Source organism: Megalopta genalis, chromosome 2 (assembly GCF_051020955.1).
Source record: "Megalopta genalis isolate 19385.01 chromosome 2, iyMegGena1_principal, whole genome shotgun sequence".
Taxonomy (NCBI): Eukaryota; Metazoa; Arthropoda; class Insecta; order Hymenoptera; family Halictidae; genus Megalopta; species Megalopta genalis.
The window spans coordinates 8,011,536-8,035,424 of NC_135014.1; the positions used below are offsets into that span (position 1 = coordinate 8,011,536).

General features: G+C 30.7%; 4 protein-coding genes and 2 long non-coding RNA genes across 6 annotated transcripts; 4 read left to right on the plus strand and 2 right to left on the minus strand.

The window, feature by feature from the left end:
* The first annotated feature begins 7,575 nt into the window (after positions 1-7,575).
* Positions 7,576-10,731, plus strand: LOC117218286 (uncharacterized). The gene is made up of 2 exons (XM_033466571.2): positions 7,576-7,836; positions 8,487-10,731. The coding sequence occupies exon 2, from the start codon at positions 8,518-8,520 to the stop codon at positions 9,961-9,963; it is 1,446 nt and encodes a 481-aa protein (XP_033322462.1). The 5' UTR covers positions 7,576-7,836; positions 8,487-8,517; the 3' UTR covers positions 9,964-10,731.
* A 516-nt stretch (positions 10,732-11,247) lies between these two features.
* LOC117218278 (uncharacterized) lies at positions 11,248-11,776 on the minus strand. The gene is made up of 2 exons (XR_004489746.2): positions 11,669-11,776; positions 11,248-11,568 (listed from the first exon to the last, which is right to left on the minus strand). It is a non-coding gene; the product is annotated as an uncharacterized LOC117218278 (long non-coding RNA).
* A 163-nt stretch (positions 11,777-11,939) lies between these two features.
* On the plus strand, positions 11,940-16,673 carry LOC117218277 (WD repeat-containing protein 3). Its single transcript, XM_033466563.2, has 14 exons — positions 11,940-12,336; positions 12,405-12,614; positions 13,004-13,201; positions 13,274-13,438; positions 13,523-13,728; positions 13,838-13,973; positions 14,050-14,240; positions 14,322-14,517; positions 14,616-14,852; positions 14,972-15,241; positions 15,350-15,592; positions 15,677-15,843; positions 15,961-16,183; positions 16,266-16,673. Exons 1-14 carry the CDS (start codon positions 12,166-12,168, stop codon positions 16,428-16,430), a joined length of 2,778 nt encoding a protein of 925 aa, XP_033322454.2. The 5' UTR covers positions 11,940-12,165; the 3' UTR covers positions 16,431-16,673.
* Positions 16,674-16,724: 51 nt separating this feature from the next.
* LOC117218276 (KICSTOR subunit 2) lies at positions 16,725-19,200 on the minus strand. Its single transcript, XM_033466560.2, has 9 exons — positions 18,943-19,200; positions 18,619-18,762; positions 18,381-18,532; positions 18,175-18,315; positions 17,879-18,017; positions 17,620-17,813; positions 17,387-17,537; positions 17,082-17,192; positions 16,725-17,012 (listed from the first exon to the last, which is right to left on the minus strand). Exons 1-9 carry the CDS (start codon positions 19,021-19,023, stop codon positions 16,842-16,844), a joined length of 1,284 nt encoding a protein of 427 aa, XP_033322451.2. The 5' UTR covers positions 19,024-19,200; the 3' UTR covers positions 16,725-16,841.
* A 5-nt stretch (positions 19,201-19,205) lies between these two features.
* LOC117218275 (uncharacterized) lies at positions 19,206-19,748 on the plus strand. Its single transcript, XR_004489745.2, has 2 exons — positions 19,206-19,463; positions 19,548-19,748. It is a non-coding gene; the product is annotated as an uncharacterized LOC117218275 (long non-coding RNA).
* A 249-nt stretch (positions 19,749-19,997) lies between these two features.
* On the plus strand, positions 19,998-22,718 carry LOC117218274 (putative divalent cation/proton antiporter TMEM165). Its single transcript, XM_033466559.2, has 6 exons — positions 19,998-20,258; positions 20,333-20,534; positions 21,380-21,555; positions 21,686-21,874; positions 21,948-22,053; positions 22,125-22,718. Exons 1-6 carry the CDS (start codon positions 20,124-20,126, stop codon positions 22,199-22,201), a joined length of 885 nt encoding a protein of 294 aa, XP_033322450.2. The 5' UTR covers positions 19,998-20,123; the 3' UTR covers positions 22,202-22,718.
* Positions 22,719-23,889: the final 1,171 nt, after the last annotated feature.

The window sequence follows — 23,889 nt, forward strand, 5'->3', positions numbered from 1 at the left end:
ATTTTGGACTTACGCCAATTGTCGATTAAGGGGCTCGATGAACGGCGACTAGACGGGGGCGTACGCTCGCTATCGGCGTACGTTGCATATATTCATCGTACGTCGGACAGCGTGCGTTGGAACGACAGTAGAACCCGCAACGAACGGAAAACAAGAGAGAAGCATCGAGCCCCGACGGAACGAAATGTTCGACCGTGGAAGAAGAAGCCGGCGGGTATAATGGATATCTTTATTATCGGAGGGAGAGGCAAAGCCGATCGGAGACGGGGGAAAGTCATCGGTGGTATCGCCGGTGCCGGTGCCGGTGCCGGTCCCAGCGACGACGTTCTGCTGTACCGGGGCCTGCAGAACTTCGGTCCAATTGGTCCGTCCTCCCTCCCCGACATAAATATTGATGAAAACGATACATTTATACACGAACGACAAGTCCGTCCACGGAGAAAAAGTCAAGAGATTTATCGGGATGCGGCCTTGCGACGACAGCCATTTCTGCGCCGATCATACATCAAGCGGAGCCTCCAGGCCAATTCCGAACGTCGCGACCGATACTCGTGCGATTCCTGTTTCTAGATCGATCCATGGCTGATTCGTTAAATTAAGACAATGGTGTTTCGGATAGGCGATATCTCGAATGTCGCGAAAATGAATTTATCCGCAAATTCTGTACCGCAACCCCTGTTTTACAGCTGTTGGACGCGTGCGGCTCCAACAGCTGAGGAAAGAAGAGTTGAAATTATCAAACAGAATGTGCAATTTATAGAATTAATAATGTTAGGTTTATGCGTTATATACACATATGAGCCGTTTATTTTGAAAGTGGCATAAGTCACTTTTTCAAAAAGATCGAGGTAATGGTAACACTAATTACAATTGAACGGTATCTTTTCATTTTTAAAAAATTTGCAATCAATAAGTTGAGAACTATTGAGATTTGTTCGAGAGAAGTTTTGCTAATTAACGGTATAACAAACATGTTTATTTTGCAAAGTGGCGTAAGTCGCTGTACTCGGGAAATTAATTGCGGGGCTTAGTGTAAAAGAAATAGAAACGTGTGATAAGTGTGTGTGAAGTATTGTTTTGTATTATTTTCAGTATTTTTGAAAAAGTTGTGATCACTGGACTTATTTTTATAAGTGCGAAAGAGAATAGTGCAGTTTTGTAAATTATATTATAGTGATGTGGCGGCTACCTCCAGACCCGCCAGCAGATGGCTATAAAATGTTTTATAAACTAACTTTAGATGAAAGAGATGAATTTCTAACTTTGGATTTGTCACCAAAAAGTGGAAGACATAGGCGTTATTCAGAAATAGAAATGGATTCGTTATACGCCGGATCTCGTCCTGTTTCTTCAGCAAAACACAAAGACATGATGGACTTGCTTAATTATATACCCCCAATATACCACAGTTATTTTAAAAATTTGAAACAAAACACGATTTCCGAGGACTTAATCACTCCTATCGATGATGAAAATTAAATTGAACTAATGTATTTTTATATAAATTACTTATACTTATGTTTCAAAATGTACTAATTATTTTTGTATTTTATGAATATTAAAATAAAAAATACTTAAATCAAACCTTTATATTAAATATGCTCATGGTATAAATTATTATTATATATGTAATTTATTCAACAATTTTAGTAAATCACTGTCCTTTCAAAACATCACTTCAGAAAAATACGTCGGACAAAATTAATATATGTCAGTCATTTTTCTAAACTATTTATTTTGAAAGTGGCATAAGTCACTTTACCGTAATGAAAAGTGGTGATTTTTTAATGTTTATACGAAATTATTTATACTGAGAAAAATATCAGTATCCTGAGATAACAAATACAAGTAAATCTTCTCGAAAGTTAGCATCCATATTTTTAAACGTGTTAAAACGCAAACCCTTAAATATATCGACTTAAAAACAAAGTGACTTATGCCACTTTCAAAATAAACGGCTCATATATGTATGCATGAAATAAAAACGTATTATTATTATTATTATCGTACAGTAATGGGCATACGCGTACGCGTCCTTTTTCCATTCAATGCCTCAATTAGTATACAACGGAAAATGTAGTCGTCTTAAACCTGCCAGTCAAACGATAAGAAGAATCTCTGAATTCTAACTGATATAAAAGTAGTATGTAAACGACTAAAATTTGAATAGTTTTTCCATATCTTGTTGAATTAATTTTGCCAAGGAACTGATTTTGCACGATGTCTAAAATGAAAATGTTTATTTCCAAAAGAAATTAGATTTGCGGATCAACGTTACTTTTTATGCTTTTCAACAGGTTTAATACCCTACATTATAAATCCAGACGATCGAATTGCAGAAATGTGGATAGGAATGAACGTCGATCGTATTTACTTAGGCGTGCTTCTTTTTTCTGGTCGCGAGGTGTTTTGTAAGCATCGTTAGAACCGGTTCCCTTGAACGCGTGGCATCGAGAAGCGCGCGTCAGGTATTTATTTAAGACTTCGATCTCGCTAATTAATAGCAAAATACACCGCAAAAGGATATTAATGTATTCTTAATACAGGGAGCTCGGTACGAACAGTCCTATTCGCTTTAGGCTTGCTTCACGCGTATCGGAGATACGTAACACGGTACTGCTCGACCAAGCGTTGCACATCGAAAGAACATAAATCTCGAATAAATAGTATACGATCGTACGACACAAATAATCGGTCGCGATTAATAATATAATGTAAAAAAAGATAATATAATGTAAAATAAATAATAAATAATTTAATAATATATTAAATAATGGTCGCGATTAAACGCTTGCATTCGCTAAAATTCAATTACTTCGAATAATATCGATAGAATAATTTATATGTATACAGGGTGTCCCAGGTTTTAATGTTCAAACTTTGTCAGTATATTCTATGGCACAAAGTAAGAAAAAAATGTTATGTAAACATAGATCATATAGAGCTTTATTAAGAAGTTATAACAAAAATTCAGAATAGGAATAGTAATCAACTAAAAAAAAAATAAAAAATAAAAAAAAATCTTCGATCGATGTCAATCATGTATTGTCAACAACGGTTATTAATACATTTCGAAATGTATTAATAAACACAGCTTACATAAACACATGACATATGCTGATCTATTCAAGCCAATGCTCGCAGTAACAGCAAGTTGATTACTATTCCTATTCTGAATTTTTGTTATATCTTCTTAATAAAACTCTATATGACCTATGTTTACATAACATTTTTTTCTTACTTTGTGCCATAGAATACACTAACAAAGTTTGAACATTAAAACCTGGGACACCCTGTATATGATATTAGTCATCTTGACGCAACGACTCAAGGATCTAATTATTCGAGAAAGTTATTAGGCAGCAATATCAAAGTTCGGTAACTTGTTTGCGTGCATAGATAAAGCCTTGAAACACGTACGGCACATTTCTCGTAGGAATATCATCGATGCCGATTACGATGCAACCGATCGCCTCGCCAAGAATGTTTTCTTACGGCCAAGTCCCTGGATGGGAAGGGCCCAGTCCCCTTTATTGGATTTAGTCCCCTAATGATTTTGTCAAGCCGGGATGGAAAGAACCTGCCAACATTCCGTCGTGACTCGTTCTGCATTCGAATTTGGCGCTGCAACCACGATCGACTAATCGACGGGGATCCCCTCGTAAATTACAGTTCACGGATCGTAACACATCCCTTAACACAATTAGTCGCGAGAAATAGCTAACGGCAAGATGATTCTTTTTAACGCGTGTCAACGCTTCGACTTTCGATTGAAATTTTTGTCTTTATAAACTCCGCGATTCTCCTCCGCGACACCTGCTCAGAAATTGTTGCAGACATGTATCGATCGTTATATTGAAACGACGTTAATTGAATTTTAGTGTAGGTATTAATGTAGGTACAAAACATAGATATGTCGCTAGTTTTATAAAACACTTTAAAGTATTCGCGATCAGTTTGCAATATAAAGAAGAAACAAATACTAAAATGCAACAGATCGATTTATAACTTTTATACGAACGAAATGTAAATGCATAAAAACTCAAACATTTGTATGTCGCTAGCACTTAACGTGACAAATATTGTCTAAACAGTTATACAGCTACAGCAGTTAACGGTCGTGTTACTTTGAAAATAAAATAGGATATGTAAGTACGAACATTAAGAAAAAATGTAATTTCCTTAAATAATTTTTCTATACGTTAACTAATGCTCTTATGTCCGTCGACATAAATTCATCTTCGTTGTACATTCGTTTTGTACAATTCTCTGTACCTACTTATAAAAATTGCAATTTCCGTGAGAAACGATCAACGATAACTTAGAACTATAAATGCAAGGACCCAGATTTCCATCTAATATTTGAGCCGTTTATTTCGAAAGTGGCATAAGTAACTTTGTTTTTAAGTCGATATATTTAAGGGTTTGCGTTTTAACACGTTTAAAAATATGGATGCTAACTTTCGAGAAGATTTACTTGTACTTGTTATCTCAGGATACTGATATTTTTCTCAGTATAAATAATTTCCTATAAACATTAAAAAGTCACCACTTTTCATTACGGTAAAATGACTTATAGCACTTTCAAAATAAATAGCTTAGAAAAATGACTGACATATATTAATTTTGTCCGACGTATTTTACTGAAGTGATGTTTTGAAAGGACAGTGATTAACTAAAATTGTTGAATAAATTACATATATAATAATAATTTATACCATGAACAAATTTAATATAAAGGTTTGATTTAAGTATTTTTTATTTTAATATTCATAAAATACAAAAATAATTAGTACATTTTGAAACATAAGTATAAGTAATTTATATGAAAATACATCAGTTCAATTTAATTTTCGTCATCAATAGGAGTGATTAAGTCCTCGGAAATCGTGTTTTGTTTCAAATTTTAAAAATAACTGGTATATTGGGGGTATACAATTAAGCTAGTCCATCATGTCTTTGTATTTTGCTGAAGAAACAGGACGAGATCTAGCGTATGACGGATCCATTTCTATTTGTGAATAACGCCTAGGTCTTCCTCTTTTTAGTGACAAATCCAAAGTTAAAAATTCATCTTTTTCATCTAAAGTTAGTTTATAAAACATTTTATAGCCATCTGCTGGCGGGTCTGGAGGTAGCCGCCACATCACTCTAATATAATTTACAAAACTGCACTATTCTTTTGCACTTGTAAAAATAAGTCCAGTGATCGCAACTTTTTTAAAAATACTGAAAATAATTCAAAACAATACTTCGCACACACTTATCACACGTTTCTATTTCTTTTACACTAAGCCCCGCAATTAATTTCCCGAGTACAGCGACTTACGCCACTTTCAAAATAAACATGTTTGATATACCGTTAATTAGCAAAACTTCTCTCGAACAAATCTCAATAGTCCTCAACTTATTGATTGCAAATTTTTTTAAAATGAAAAGATACCGTCCAATCTAATTAGTGTTATCATTACCTCGATTTTTTTGAAAATGTGACTTATGCCACTTTCAAAATAAACGGCTCATTTAGAAGCCACATTGCGCTTATTCCCGTGCGTGTACGTCTGCATCTGCATTTTTGTAGCAATCTACCTAGAAAGGTTCGCGCAGACGTAGCAGAGCAAGAACATTGAACAAATCGGAGACACGTCGAAGCAGGGAAGATTAATTGTTGCCCAAAAAGTCGATCTTTCGGGCGAAGATACGCAAAACACAATCCTCCCAATTATTTCCTTAAATGCCTGACGATGTCTGAACGAACAGGGGTATTGCCCTGCGGTTCTCTCGCTATTACGCGATACTAATAAATCTTTCTCGCGGTAGATATACACGTATCGTTTCTTCCCTCGCTCCTCGATCTTCCGTCGTTCCAGGAACGGGGCTCTCGATCATACACCATTAATTATCAAGACAATGCATGAGGATTAAGTTTTTCTGTAATGCGGACCGCCGAAAACGTACGCCACGTCAGGCGCAGATCTCCACGTCAACGGACGTCAACTCTAAATGGAAATGTCTTAATTATCAGAGCACGTAGTGCCCGACAAAAACCACCGTCAGGCTGGTGCACTGTCCCGCCGCGACGTTATACATTCGCCATGGCCGAGGAAGATTCTCATGCGAATAGGGCTGGCCCATTCGGATGCTGTTCCCGTGTTCCCTCTTTACCACCGAAACCGACGACATTTATTGGCAAAGAAACGAGTTCGAAATAATACAGCACGATATAAGAGCACGCAGAACAAGGAATCGTTAAGTACTAATGGTACAGCTTGTGTTGGAGCTACGACGAACGAGATAGGAGAGTATCGATCAGACTTGTTTCTAACGGAGCTGTGCTAATAGACCGAATGGACAAAATTTATGATCGTTTTCATGTTTGGCAACAAACAACGATAGAATTTATTTCTGCGCTTTACTCTGGATCGGCCGTAACGATACAGCAAATATTCTCGCGCCTCTAAAGGTTGGAGAAAGAGACAATATTTCAATGGAATGTGCACTCGAAGGGACGTTTTTAATTAAAATTTCATTGAAATTTGAAGGAAATTGTTGAAGAACTTATTATTTGTTTGTTATACAAACTGATTTTAATGGAACTTGTGCGAAAGATAGTTTCTGTAAAAATATTCGACGTATATTTTCTGTTATAGGCCGACTTTCACATCGAGGGGGTGAAAGTCAGGGCTTGAATGAAACTATTAAAATTTTCAATTGGCTCTGGTGTAACAGTTGTCTCTAGACACTTAACTCTTCTATTTTAATAAAATAATTATAAATCGACTGAAACTTTTATTCCATATATTTATGCATAAACACGTAATTTTTACTTTTCTTAAAAACGGCAAAAATTTCTAGTTAGGCAGTAACAGTTATTCTACTTTGAAAAAGTTAAAATACTTTCAAACTTTACTGTTTACTATTAAAAGTAATCGAGTCATACGAAGAGTTGATTTAAACGCGTAAATATGTATACTAGAATATTAGATTAATCGGAGATTAATACAATACAACTGCCTAAATAATGTACATTTTTGATCCTATATGCAGCTAAGATAAATGTTTCTCTGAGAAATGATTGCATTCGAAAGAAGCATACTGTATTCTAATTCTAATTAATATATCAGATTTGTAAAATGAACAAAGTTTCTATCGTACTTCCCATCATTTCTAAGTACGTATATCGAATTTTTTTTAATTGTTTTATAATACAATAAAATAACCAAGAGTAATTTTATCGAGGATAATGTAAATTAAACGAGTACAGATTTGCCTACCAAACTGTTAATATTGCGGAGACTATAACCAACTTCTTAACTGGCGATAAAATATTTGTAGATAGAAATAAGAAATTTCAAATTCGATATTGTTTAGTATATACCATAATGTACACCATGTGTTGTTTTACGCATGCGTATTCTTATTAATATGTACTACATGTGCACTACATAATTTTAAATCATTTTTGTTTGATTAGCCTGTCGTTTTCAACATTCGTGTGAAAAACATCGACCAGTTTTTCAGATCCACAGGAATCAGCCAATGGTTGTTTGCACTTTTTGCGCAAGTGCAGTGAGTACAGTCGATGCGAACAAACCTCATGTCGACCGATGCGGATGGACGAGCGGCAAATAGTTCGCAGTGCGAATTAATTTCGAATAAAAACAATCGTTCGAATTTATGGATATTGACTCGTCTCGTCTATCATACTATACTAACATGTGACACGCAAAGGAAAGAATACGGTTGAAACTCTGCAATTTGCAGCAAAATATGAACATGTTCTAAACATTTGCAGTATCACCTCCAGATCAACTGTCATAAGCAGACGATACACAGGTGAAATTTATGTTTTAAGTAATAATTGACTGAAGTACTTCATCTGAAAATAAAAAATAAACTTACTACGAGTTTAAAATCAATAAATCCACGTTCTTATAATCATGTTTTTTTTTGTAATCCACATTTTCGTGTAACGTCTATAATCTTTTCAACTAATTCAGAGACTGTAAAGCAGTGTTACATCCTTGATAGTATAGAATAATGAAATTACATACGAATTCGTAATAAATAAATGAAAATAATTTTGAACAATGGGTCGAATCATCGAAAAACATGAAAATAGAATTAACACTTTACTAACGATTATATCGAGCAATTTTATCAAAGATTAATAATATAAGCGATCAAAGAACAGACATTTTTAAATCTTTTATTCTTTTTGTTTCCTATGTTTCTATTTTATTAAAAGAACAAACAGGTAATGAATCGATTGTGTGCGTCAAATAGTATGTTCATATTTTTACTAATTTCAACTGTTCTATGAAGTACCAAATTCCTAAATTCATAATCAAATATTTAAAATATATTATCGTTTGCAATTCCATACACTTTATGCCAATACAATTTTTCTACTATCGGCTGTATAAATTCCAAAACTATTTAGTTTTGAAACTTTACTTATCGCTAATGAATTTTTTTTATTTCAGTATTTACTGTTGTTGGCTGGATTATAAGGTCATGGAATTAAGTGAAACCAGTGTACAAATAAGAGATTGTTCCATAGACTTTATTCCAGTATATATTAAACAGGAGAGTAACAAACGCGAGGCAGATTTCAATGATATTGAAATAATTAATGCAGCCCAACATTTCTGTGCTATTGAAATCAAAGAAAGTAAAACATATAGCGCTACCAATAATCACAAAGAAGCAAATACGAATACAAGCAACTTAAATAATATAAACTCTACATTAAATCCTACTGAACAGAATGAAAATTGTAGCATTAATGGAATTTTGAATGAATCAACTTATTTACAGAATTTGGATTATGAAAATGTGAATATTGAAATACAAAAACCAACAAATGAAATTGCAGAAGTTTTTATTGATCAGAATGAACAAATACAAACAGCTAATTACAGTATCTCAACGATTACTATAGCGAGCGAACTACTAGGATTAAACTTAAATATAAAGAAAGAAGATGAAATAGATCATGAAACAGTTTACACTACAGGATGGCTATGCAATGTGGGAAATGAAAATGATCGTTCAAATATTTCCAACAATAACAAAGAGCAAGTAGAAATTTCTACTGTAATTGAAGCTACAATAACACCATTAACCGAACAGGGAGAACAGACGTTAGAAATTGATAACAATTTGAAAACTAAGGAAAGTAAATCTGGAAGATGTAAAAAAGAATTAAAAATAAGATCGCTACAAGAGTATAAAGAGAAACTACGCAGGAAAGCAGAGTGCATGAGGGAGAAGAGAAAGAAGTTATATGAACAAGAAAGCGAAGAGCAACGTCTCCAGAGGTTAGCAAAAGAAGCAGCGAAAAGAAGGGAAATGAGGATGTATTATGAAACACCGGAGCAAAGAAGGAAAAGATTAGACGCAGAGGCAGCAAGGAAAAGAGAATACAGAATGTATAATGAAACACCAGAAGATAGAAGAAAAAGACTAGATCGTGAAGCAGAAAGGAGAAGAATGAAAAGGCTTTCATTATATGCTACTGAAACACCTGAACAAAGAAGAGAAAGACTAAACAGGGAATCAGCAAAACGGCGAGAAGCACGGTTGAATCAGTATGCTAAAGAAACGCAAGAAGAAAGAAAAGAAAGATTAAAGAGAGATGCTTTGAGAGTTAGAGAAATGAGATTTACTAGATCTGCTATTGAAACAGAAGAGGAACGTAGACAAAGGTTAGTAAAAGATGCTTTTAGAAAAAGGGAGGTAAGAATGCATGGAAGTCATTCAATGAATAACAATTTCACTGAACTTCAAACCATTCGCAATTTTGAAGAGCTAAACAATGTGCAGATAAAGGAGAATCCTGATAATCAGTTAGGAGGTCATTATTTAAGCAACTGGATGATGTGGTTTCAAAACTCATTAGTCCAACCAGTTCAAGTTGGAGAACAAATTGTCAAGCCTCAATCAGAGAATGACGCATAAAGATTGCCTAATACATTTTTAGTATTGTACATAAAGATTTTAAATTTTCACATACAATGCAGAAGTATCTTGCTGCTACTGTATAGAAAACTCTATGTGTTTTATATATGCTTTTCATATAATATAATGTTTATGCATATAAATACAGTGATAAATCATATAAAAGCTAAGAACGATACACTGTTAAAAACATAAATTTATACCATGTTAGTGATGTAAATGTAATAGTTCTTCAATAATATATTTAATTTGTAATATTTGTATAATTTGACAGCAAAAAATATAATTATGATTTCATACATTAAAAAAATGTAAAAACCTGTTATTTAGAGTATTTATTAATAGTGTCGGTAATTTCATAATTAGTAAGTAATATACACCTTAAAATGTTCAATGCTGTTAAATTTCATGTGAATATCTAAAATATGTGAAACTTTTGACATATTAAACAAAATGTACAAACCATAGTGAAGTTATTGTCATGTTATTATATTATTTAAAATGAATGAGAGAAAATTGTTGAAGTGTTAATATTGTAAAAATTAAAATTATGCGTTTGGGAGATGATGGAAAAATAATTTTTAACAGTGCCTTTTTGTTCACTGTTTTATAAAAGTAATTTATAATGTGATTCAAGGAATTTATACCACCTGAGCACAAGTGATTGATTCCAATGAAGATTTGACTGTCTCTTGAAATACATGTATGTACATTATAATGTAATCTTTTCTACAGTTCCTTTGTATTAAATAATACAAAAAAAAACGATCATTGTTATATAATTACGAAATATATTCACCCTCCTATTTCTGTTTCCTACTTTATCATCTTTAAAGCAAATTTTACATAACGAAAAATAATTTTTATATGAATGAAATAAAATAAATTAATACTGTATATATATTATTTATATATATAATTTCTACTTTCCTGAATCTTAAACTGTTATAAAATGCTTGATAAATTTTATGATCATACATTGTTACAGAAATGTTCCACAAATAATTTGTAACTATATCTATTAAATATGTATATTCTGTCAAAACAATGATATTCCATTTTAAACATGCACTGTGTGCTCACAGAGCACTTTCTCTTTTAAGTTGATATTTCCGGCCTTTGATGAGGATAGAACATTCTAAATGATTTTACGCATTTGAAACATATTCTATACTATCAATATTAAATATCGAGAAGTTTCAATAGTAAAATACAAATGTAACTTGCGAGTCTAATTTGTTGAAATTGGTTGCTTCGAAGGAAAAGGAAGAATTTCATTCAGTATTCCAATCGAAATGTTTTCTATTCATATTCATTAGTAAAGCTACATTGTAGACTCTGCTTTAAACGTTATATTATTTGTACTTTTCAATTTTCATACGTATAATAACTATTGATACATCAAATACTTACGAAAAACTAATACGTCTGTACTTTTAATTTGTTCTCTCGTGGAAGCCGCGAAAAATTTATATAGCTATGTAGTTCCAAAGCTATATTCACTATATACAAAAGTTCTGGGGCTATGTTCATGATGAGCGTATCTACAATCTATAAGTAGCCTACCCTTAGACCATACAAGGTATCCCAAAATTGTCTCGAAATCTGGAAATGAGGGATTTTTGAGGTCATTTGAAGTAACTTTTTTCTTAGTGAAAATGTAATCCGCGGCTTTGTTTACGAGTTATTAACGAAAAACACTGACCAATAAGAGGCGAGCTCAGTTGGCGCAAGGCGGACCAGCCAACGAACGCGTAAAGCCCAGCTCTTTGATTAAAACTGTGAGGAAAGAATGAGGATTTCCATTGGCGATTCATTGGAATCGTCCAATCCCATTTATGAGGTCTCCCCTCCGTCACTTGGAGCAAAATCCTTGACACCATTGCACACTAGACACCAATGATTGGAAATTCCAAGAACGGTCAGGCGCCTAAGAACTCTACTGGATATGCTGAAGCACAACTGTATGGTACTATACCAGGTTGTACCACAGCGTCAAAAGACCATGCGTGCGTCTAACCTGAAATAACAATCAAATTATATTGTAAATAAGTAAGCCTCTGTGCGTTAAATATGAATTACAAATGAGATAAACTTTTAATATGAATGTCTAGTAGTATAAAATCTACAAATTCATATAATTTGATGTGCAGAAGTAAAATTCTTTCCTGAGATTATAAGATTATATCAATTGAGTAAAATATGAGTTTAACGAAGCAATATTTAAGATATGTACCAGCCGGAAATTTAAATATAATTGTCAGTCCTGCTTGTAATGTTGTTTTTGTAACACTAGAAGGACAAGAAGGTAGATTTGTAGCAGTCGGAGCATGTGAACATGTTTTCATATGGGATTTACGTTTAGGAGAGAAGGTAAAATAAAAAAACTACATGTTTCATCCATTACAAAATATTTACATTCTCATTATTTATTATTTTAGGCTCAAGTATTATCAGGAGATAAAGTCAATGTTACATGTTTAGCTGCATCTCCAAATCAACGCCATGTGGCCGTTGGCTATGCAGATGGTACTATAAAGACATTTGATTTAAGATCAAGTGAAAATATAAGCATATTTGTTGGTCATCGATCTGAGATTACAACCCTGGTATATGATAAACAAGGGCACAGATTAGCCTCTGGTTCAAAAGTAAGATATCTTGCTTAGCGTAATATATACAATATTATTGATAATTATTCAAACAACAAAGATTCTAAGAGATATGCATGAATGTAATGTAAAGATATTGTTGCACTTTCTTTATGGATCCTAAATCACACATTGCAGCATTTTCAATGAACACTTCATTTAGTAATTTACAGGGTTATTTCATTACACATCGCTATATTAAATATCACCGTAACATTATGTATAAGCATCTTTATCAGTTAAGAAGAAATAAAATATTACAATAAGGCAAAATATGTAAATTCATGTTTTTAGAAAATCATGTTTTCTTCTCTCTCAATTTGAAGAAAGCTATTATTTATATTAATTATAATTTATTAAAGTATTAATTTTCATTCCTCTTCTTCTAGGATACAGATATTATTGTATGGGATGTGGTTGCAGAAACTGGAATATGTCGCTTAAGTGGACATAAACATGTAATAACCAAATTAGTGTTTATGAAAGATCACAATATTCTCATTAGTGCCAGTAAAGATACTTTTGTAAAGTTTTGGGATTTGAACACAGAACATAACTTTAGAACTCTTGTTAATCATAGATCAGAGGTAAATGTTGAATATGTATAATTTCATCTTTATCACAAAGCTTGTTAATGATAATGATTTTACGAATCTTAGGTTTCGTCTTTAGCATTAGCTAAAAATGATCAATATCTAATTACTGGTTGCAAAGATAATGAATTACAAGTGTGGAAAATATATTTCACTGAAACTACAGCCACAGACTTTGACGTTAATTTACAAGATTTAACAATTACTGATGATGTTGAAGTTAATGATCTGGTATATATGTTTATTGAACAATATTTTTTTATCTGCAATACACTCATATTTCTTTTATTTAATGGACATATTTAATTTTAATAGATATATCCTCTAAAATGTGAAAAGACTGGTAGTATTTTGAGAAGCAGTTATGGAAGAGTTGTATCTCTTGATGTTGATTCAACACAAACTGTCATTGGCTGTCATGGTGTAGACAATACTGTCGAATTATTTCAATTATTACCGGATACCAGAATGAATGAAAATGTACTTAAACGATTAGAAAGAGAAAGAAAAAAGGCAGAAAAGTATGCAGAAATATTTATTTAAGAGATTTTTACTATATTATTAAAATTTTTAATACACTTAGATATTTTATAATTATCTTAAAATTTTATTGCTTGATATTTTAAATAGAAATGGAAATACTATGGAAGCAAATTTATCAGAGATACCAACATTAAAAGATGAGATTATACGTTTACCTATAATTAAAACATCTGCCAGAGCCAAATCTCTACATATGGTAATGGGTAAAGGAGGCGAACTTAGGGTGAGTAATGATAGAAAAATTTCACTTTATTTATAAAACCTATTTAAAAATATTTTTTTCTACATCTTCTTTGCAGATATGTATTGGACTAAGTAATAATTCCATTGAATTATATTCAATATTTACACAAGAAAAAAATGTTGAAGCAAAACTCTTAAGATTTGTAACAAAACATGGTCACCGATCAAATGTCCGTGCAATTTGCTTCAGTTCTGATAATTTAGCTTTTGCAACGGCAAGCGGAGATTCTGTGAAATTATGGAATAGGTATGAAGGTGTTATAAAAGGATATTATTATTAATGTTTAAAAAGAATATTAATGATACATTATATATTTTTCAAATTTAGACCAACTTTAGCATGCATACGTACTGTAGAATGTGGTTACGCTTTAACAGCAACGTTTGTACCAGGTGACAGACATTTAATTGTAGGTTTGAAGGATGGTAAAATGTTGATTGTGGATATTGTATCAGGTGACATATTAGAAGAAATACCTGCACATTCTAAAGAACTTTGGAGCATTGCTTTATTTCCTAATAGGGTAATTTCGAAAATTAATTTTCCTGTATTTAATGTATTTTACTTTAAAATAACTTTTGAAATTTTCCAAATTCGTAATTATTTGTTATATTTTTATAGAGAGGAGTAGTAAGTGGTGGAGGAGACCAAACCGTCAAATTTTGGGATTTTGCCCAAATTTTCAAATCTGAAAACTCTGACAGTGAAATAAAAGCAAAAGTGTTATCCGTTTTGCATACAAGAACTTTGAAATTAGAAGATAGTGTTTTATGTGTACGAATAAGTCCTAATAATCAATTTGTTGCTGTTGCATTACTTGATTCTACAGTAAAAATTTTTTTTCTTGACACATTTAAGGTAATTGTTTATTATATATATATATATATATATATATATATATATATATATATATATATCATTTATATTTAATAACTACGTTATGTAAAATATTAAGACAATATATCATATTATTTCAGTTCTTCATTTCACTTTATGGACATAAATTGCCAGTCTTATGTATGGATATATCCAGTGACTCGACACTTATTGCTACTGGTTCTGCTGACAGAAACATTAAAATTTGGGGTTTAGACTACGGAGATTGTCATAAATCATTATTTGCTCATGACGACTCTGTAACAGGATTATCCTTTGTTCCTGGAACTCATTATTTTTTTACTTGTGGAAAAGATGGAAAAGTAAAGGAGTGGGATGCTGATATTTTTCAAAAAATTGTTACGTTACAGGTAACTTCTCACGAAAATGACAAATTTATAAACACTATAAATATAATGTGCCTAATAAGTGATTACTCCTAAAAATTGTTTAAATTTTAAATTTAAAAATTTAATTAGGGACATGCAGGAGAAGCATGGTCTTGTGCTATTTCACCGAATGGTATTCACGTTGTATCCTGTGGCTCTGACAAGGTTGTTAGAATGTATGAACGAACTTTAGAGCCTTTGGTTCTACAAGATGAAGAGGAAGAAGAAAGAGAACGTCAAGAAAATGAATTAGCTACTGATGAAACTACTGTCGTTCCAGGACGAAAAGAACAATCGCTTCCTTCTAGAAAAACGGTTTCCAGCGAGAAAGGGGTGAATACTAATAAATCGCATTGCGAAACAGATATATTATATTATCGAGCTATTCATAATTTGTATTACGAATATAAATTTTAGGCTGAATTAATATTGGAATGTTTAGAAATATCTAAAACATATAGTGAACAGTTATCAACAGTAGCAACTTCGAATACAATACCTGCTATTCCTTTACAAATGCAAGCTTACAATTGTACAAATATAGAAGATTACTTCGTGGAAACAGTTAAACGCATCAGAGCAAGGTAGAAACAATAGTACAGAAACATCATCAAATCACTAAACTACTCGAACAGTTATCTTGCTATATATCTTTGATATAAAACATATGTGAGATAAATAAATTATTATACGATTTTTAGCGATTTAGAAGAGGCATTGCTATTATTACCGTATTCTGTTGCTTGTGACATTCTCAAAATGTTACCAAAGTTGTTGCAATCAGATCATCAAACGGAGTTAATAGCAAGATTAGCATTGTGTTTAGTAGAAACACATCATAATCCAATTATATCAAATCCGGAACTTTTACATACATTAGAAACTGTAAAAATATTAGCTATTAAAAAGGTTTCTCAACTGAGGGTAAGAAAACATTTTAAACAGAAATTATAGCTGCCAAATTTTATAATGAATATGTACAATTGTTTAAAATTAATTTTTTTAGGATATGATTGGATTCAATTTACATGGTATGTTACACATCCTGCGGATTGTAGAAGAAAAAGAAGGAATTCAATTATTCAAAGACGCAACTAAAAACCATAAACATAAAGAGAAGGCTAAAAAGCATAAAGAACGAGCAGTGAAAAGAGCAATTATGTCTTTATAAAACCTTACTTAACATTTAAAAGAAACATTAAGAATTTTATCTTATTGTAATAAGGCTTAGTGCCATATTATCTTTGCATATATTTGTGCATCTTCAGTAATACACAAAATCTTATTTTTACAACTTACTGAGTACATAAAACATTTAATGTACGCCTAGATTTCTCTGACTTTTAATTAAAATAGAATTTTGTATATATATGTATATGTATAATTAATAAACATAGAAATATTTTTACTCAAATATCTTATTGTAACATTTAATTTTAAAAAGGATAATGAATAAATCAATATATTAATAAACAAGAATACAAATTTTATTAACACTTAACTATTTCTAACAATGAAGATAAGTAATTTCTATGCTCTGCTTAGTGTTTTTATATTTTCAAGCACTCATTTTTATGGCTTTTTATTTTGATAGTTTCAGCAATTCATACACTTTGTTACATCGAATTTGCATACATAAGTCTGTCATAAATGATGTTACATGAGATTCTTTATCTCTTTGCTTACCACTTTCAAACACAGTGACAAGTGTCATTCTAGGATCAGTATTATACATAGCATATACAAATGGGTCCTATAAAAAGAATATATATTGTACCCTTTGTACATAGTTTATCAATAAGGATTTAATGTTAGAACATACTTTTACATTTTTACAATAAACAATCTTATCCATAGTTAGAAGCTCTGTTTGTCGTTCTTTAATTCTTTTTTGTATATTGTCCAAATGGATTAACGATTGTTGTACAAACATCTAAAATAAATATAATAATACTTGCATATTGTTATACAAAGAGATTTATAAATAGAAAACATTTTTTAAGGATTGCTCTTATACGTTATAGCATATGTATATATATAGCATAAACGTTGTCACATACTAGTTACAAAATATGCATCCTTCCATATCCACATGTTGTAATAATTTATATAAGATTAAAAACTTACACTAGGACAACTGAGAACAACAGGGAAATGTTCAGAAGTATTTGGCTCTCTGGAAGGATGTCTGTACCCTGACCCCGAATCATCAACTCCTCTAGAGTCAAACATTATTAGAACTGCTAAAACATCATGTTTTCGTTGAAAACTCTGTATTCTAAAATTAAAACAAATTAGTGCTTATTTAACAATAATTTAAATAAGTGATGTCATTTATTAATTATAAGAGCATGTATTACTTGTGATAATAATCCATATTTTGTTTGCTCATAATAGTTTTCATTTCCCCTGGACTTGCTTGCTGACTCAAGGTGGTATGAAAATATAGAGAACACTTAGCTAGTATGCTACTGCGTAGTTTAACTAGCCATTGATACAATGCAGGCTGTTGATTTGCTTTTAAAAAAGTTGCACTAAAACCCAACTTCCATGACTAAAAACATTATGTTTTAAAAGCATATGTATTTACTCTTCTTAAATCCCAACTATATCACCGACCTCTTTACTTTGTAAGGTTCTTTCCCATGCTGACATTCGCGTTTGTGCACCATACAGAGACATTAATGTTGATAAAAATCTCCAATGTTGAAGCTCAACTTGTGCTTTTGTCAATTGTACTAATATTTCACATTCTAAACTAATCAAAATAAATGTTTAAACATACATGAAATATTCTGAAAATTAGTCACATACTAGTAACAACATACTAGTAATTTTCACACTACCAGTCATATCATCGTATGAAAAATATGTAAGAAATGTGTTACAATAAATGAAGAAGGAAAACTATTTACGTTAAGCTTGCCTTAACAGCAGTTAAGGCTAAATGTGAACAGGACATCAAATGAGCTTCTACAATTCCTTCTATGCACTGTAATAATTCCTGATATTTCATGACTTTACTGTGTATACTCATATGGTACATTTTCTCATAGCTGAAATGGAAAGACAATAAACAAAAATCTTGAACAACAAATTAAAGAATTATATATATACTAACAAATCTATCAATTGTATTTTAGCTGTAATGTATTGACATAGCTGATTAGAGACTTCTGCAACTGTTGTACCAATAGAAGTAGTTCCTCTGGTCATTTCTTCTATCCTTTTTAGTTCTAATTTGGAGGATTCATATGCTGTCCTCAATGAGTTCTGTATGAATTAAAAATAAATGTTATATAAATGTGATAGTACAACAAATAAGTATTTTGAGTATAATATCAATACATTCTACATACATCTTTTCTTAAAAATCTATTTTTAGTGTGAAGAAAACCCAAGTCTGCATACGAATGTTCTGCTACTGCTATTTGCGGTAAATGCATAAGTAACATTCCCCATGGACCTAACTGTGTTTGACGAAATGATCCACGTTCTTTTTCCTAAAAATATATATATTTTTATGACTGTAATGTTTATGAAATATTATTCATAAACATTACACAATAAAATTAGTTCGTTATTCTTTGCGTAAATAAATTATTTATTAATAAATATTTAAATATCTTAGATATTAAATTATTTCAAAGTTATTTAAAAACAATTTTTAAGAGTTTACTTACAACTAATTCTTTTGCTTTATCAATACACAATTGAGCAACATATGTAAAGAATGTGTTAAGAAACTCTTCTTCATGATCCATTATTCGACTACAATTTTATGATAAGAATTTAATTTTTACATTAAACATTATCTCGAGAGGTTATCTCAAAATATTTTGAATGCACAAACATAGACTAGGCATTTACTGGAATGAGAGTGAGGCCAGCCATATTGAATTTTAGTTTATCCAAGTCTGCAGCTAGTTCAGATGGCAGTTAAAAAAGTGCTCCCACTGAGTGTGGGAGTTGACGGCCTCTGCTGGCTGCTACCAGGCTACCAGGGGAGCTTGACTCTTAGTAAATTTTTGGGGCACGATTCTGATTGCCATCTGAGCTAGCTGCAAACTTGGACGAACTAAAATTCAATATGGCTACCCACCCGTAGTAGATCATGTGCCGACGCAACGCCATTCCCGCCAGTCTCGAGTAGTCTTGAGCTGGTTATGTAACGCGGACGAGATATACTGGACATAAGCAATAAGTCACACTTATTTTTATTTCCCATATAGTCTCATATATCTTTATTATAGTATTTAAAGTATATGTATATATATTTTTATTTTAGATAGATTCTTTTAGATTGATCCATCCTAACATCGACAACGTAACAGCGAAGGCATCGCAGCCAGGAGCAGCAGACATCGGAGCGAATAAATCAATTTAATAAATACGTATACGTATACATATACTTATACTATATGTTAGAAATGGAATTTTTGCTGTATACTACTATAAAATAGAAAATAAAAAAAATTTGTTTCCCATATTAGTTTTTAACTTTGATGATTGTTTTCCTTTCCCCTGTGTTATACTGTATTAAGTACATTTTTTCGAAATTAGGTTGCTTTTTCATTATTTATATGATAATGTACATAACCATTTTCGAAAAAAAATATACTTGATACATTCTGGCTCTAGAATCCAGAATTTGAATTATGTATCGCTTCTATACCGCCATATTGAATTTTAGTTTGTCCAAATTTGCAGTTAGTTCAGATGGCAGTCAAAACAGTCCCCTAAAATTTACTGTAAGAGTCAAGCCCTCCTGTACAGAATAGGAGTGATCTGTTGTTATGTTATCTGTGATGAGAGGTTAAGAGTAATGTATAATGTATAAAAATTAAATTTAATCAAAATTACAATGGATTTCAATCGATTTTTACCATCAAACAAATACTTTCTCAGTATTTGTGCAATGAGCACTTTTCTTTTAAGTATTGTATCAGGTGATAACGAACATTACTATGAAAAACATCAAGTATTATTAACATCGAGTGTAAGTGATGTATCTCATGTTTTTATATTATATTTCCTTTGTTTTGTAGTAATATCGTTTATAATCAATTTTAGAAACCCGATGATGTGATGGTCTCGCAAACAAAGGATAGCCTCGGTTTTTTACATGCATTTATAGCTTCTTTGTCAGTCATAGTCGTTTCTGAACTAGGTGACAAAACTTTTTTTATTGCCGCAATTATGGCAATGAAACATCCACGAATGATTGTTTTTGTAGGTGCAATTTGTGCGTTAGCTCTTATGACTGTACTTTCAGGTATTTTTATATCAAAATTTGTTTATTATATGAAAAAATTATGTAAAGGAAAATTTTATGATTTAGAAAAGAAAATTATGAAGACATGTTTAGAATGCTTCTGCCTGCTATTTTAAATTTACAGAAAATTTGAAATATCGCTTGCGTCAATACAGCAATAAATAATATATATGATACTTATAATATAATAGGCTCTTTAGGTTTTAAGTTTTGATTGGAGAGAGTGAGATGAAGAGAATGATAAGAAAAAGTGTGCGAGATAAGATAGCTTCGCACAAAATAGGATAATTTTAAATGAAGTTTAAATTTCATAGATGCAAGTTTTTTTCTTTGGCAATAGTAGGATGTTCTGTGTAATAGTAGGATTAAATTTTGAATGTTTATTTCACTGTACATTTAAATTATGATATATTTCTTAATTACTAGAATTATCCAAATATAAACTGATTAAAGCTTTTTTTTTAAATTTAAATAAAAGTATAGATATGAAAAGAAAGTTAATGAGTGAATATATTGTGATAACAAAAATAAATTAATAATTAGTTATTAGTATTTCAAATATAGAGAATATAGCCTAGATAAATAGAGTAGATATTGTTAATATTGTTAATTAAATTCTATTTATTTTTATGAAAATGTTTTGTACATTTTTAATGATAATATTTATTTTAATTATAAAGGAAACGTTTTTATCTTTAAACAAATATTTAATATATTTTGAGAATTATTGAAATTTATAATAAGATTAAACACAACAAAAATATCTGTCTTCATTAAAAAGTGTGTAATTTGTGTCTTTTTCAATAAAAGAAATCGTGAAAGGTAATATTTTAATTTTGTTTCAGTAATTTTTGGATATGCTGTAACTATAATTCCTCGAGCTTATACATATTATATTTCTACAGTCCTTTTTGCTATATTTGGTTTAAAAATGTTACGAGATGGTTATTATATGTCAGCGGTAGAAGGGCAAGAAGAATTAGAAGAAGTACAGACTGATTTACAAAAAAGAGAAGATGAGGTATTACAGTAACAATTAATTTCATAGCATATGAAAATTTAAAAAATTTCTTTCAATGTAGCTCTTCTAAAACAATTAATTCAAAGCTCTTCAAAAAGTTTATGTAGAAATTAAATAACATTATTTGCAGTATGAAAAGGAAACAGTGCAAGATTACACACTAGTACAGGATCCAGAGACTGGTGTCATTAGAAAAACTGCAAAAGTTAATGCGCTAATGCTCCTTTTTAGGATATTTTTTCAATCATTTACACTGACGTTTTTAGCAGAATGGGGAGATCGTTCTCAACTTACAACTATTATACTTGCAGCAAGAGAGGTATTAAATAATTGATTCCTTTTAAATTTTCAGCTTATGTTGTTCCAAAATACTAGCAGAGGTATTATTCTAGGATGTTTATGGTGTAATAATAGGTGGAATATTAGGACATACATTTTGTACAGGACTAGCAGTATTAGGGGGTAGAATGATAGCTCAAAAAATTTCAGTACGAACAGGTAAAATTATATATTTTTATTATTTATAATTAAATTAATAACAAATTGAAAATTTTTTCTATTGTTTTTAGTCACCATAATTGGAGGATTAGTGTTCCTATTATTTGCCTTAACAGCACTGTTCATCAGTCCCACAGAGAATACATGAAAACATATTTAAGTGTTTATATTAATACTCGAATGAACTTTAAGATTTTATTTTACATCTATTACTACTTCGTTAAATATTTGGTAAAGATATTTATTCTTTTATTGAATGTTTATATGAAGAAATTATGCTACAAGATGATCGGAATGTGTATGTATACTGGGAGGTAACAAAAAATCTTTTACATTTGAACTTATGACTTGCATATTGGTCTCAAGATTGAGTCCATTAAGCAGAGATTACTGTAACTTCTTTGAAATAGAAATAACAAAGAGGGAACAAATTTATTTAAATATGAATTATTAAATTATTGACCAATATTTATAAATGAATTATCTAGATATATATTTTTCAGCGGGACTTATTCATAATTTTTACTTCCAAGTATACAGTAAAAAGATTAAAGAAATATGTAGACCCACAAATGCATAGAAAATATTCGATCATGTTAAAAAATTATTTAGATTATTGTTAATAATTAATAAAGTTTCTGTAAATAAAGTTATTTTCATAGAAATTGGACACAGCAGTTTTTCATAATATTCTAATGGTTTTAATTGTAATTTATTTATAAAAATTGTAAAAATAAGTATCCCAGATAATGTATCTAAATAATTAGTATTTAAGTTTTTACTTATTACAATTTTAAGTGTACAAAAGATAAAAGTAATGTAAATGCATGTAAGTATGTATATTTTATGGTAATATATTTTATTATTGTACTGTACTACGAAAGCAAATTTAGTTTAAAATATGATTGTTAACTTTTAACTAGTTTTTCATATTTGAATGTCAATAATGAAATAAAAAATATTTGTGAATAATACAATACTATAATTAAAATTGGAGGATTGGTCTTAAGTAACATTAAGTTATAAAATATAATTGTGGTATACAAACTGTACTGAAAATAATATAATTTGAGGAAGATCAAACAAAAAGTATTCCAATATTAATATAGCCACTGAATATTGTTTGAAATATAATTATGTTCAAATATTAAATATTCAAATGTATATTTATATGTTACAGTTACATATGCAGTTGATAAATAATTGGAATAAATTTAAGTGACCAATGTACCCCTTATTCATAAAAAATATGCTAGGAGTTATTTGAACTTATTTGAACATTATTAGGGTGACTCTTGTTTTCGATTTTTGAATTTCTTTAGAGCAAATTCTAATTAATCAAAAAATAATCTAAAAAATTTGTAATAAGAATTATTAATAAAAAATGTGCCCCAACCCTTTAGATATTAAAATATTTAATTAAATGCTTATAAAATCGATTTTTTCGAATATTTTCTCAATTTTGATGATTTGGGAAGCATATCAGACAAAACTTGCAGATTTGAATAGACCACATCCTTTTATATCCTATTACATATCTTAAAAGATTTAAAAGATATGGAATTTTATTTTCAATCGTAATGGATTACGATTGAATTAAAAATCGTTTTTTTTATTTTGACTTTCAAAGTCACTGTCTCGTATGTTTGCAACTTTCTTTGATAACACTGTCCGACACGATTTTTGGGTTCCTATAGCCACTATGAAATTCTTATAGAGCTTCACTCCGTGAACAAGAATCCGAAAACCGAATTGCTCCATCACCCTCAGTTTTTTAAATAAACGAACTTTTGTGAAAACCCAAAATTTTCGACAAAAATGAGGTATTGCATGAAA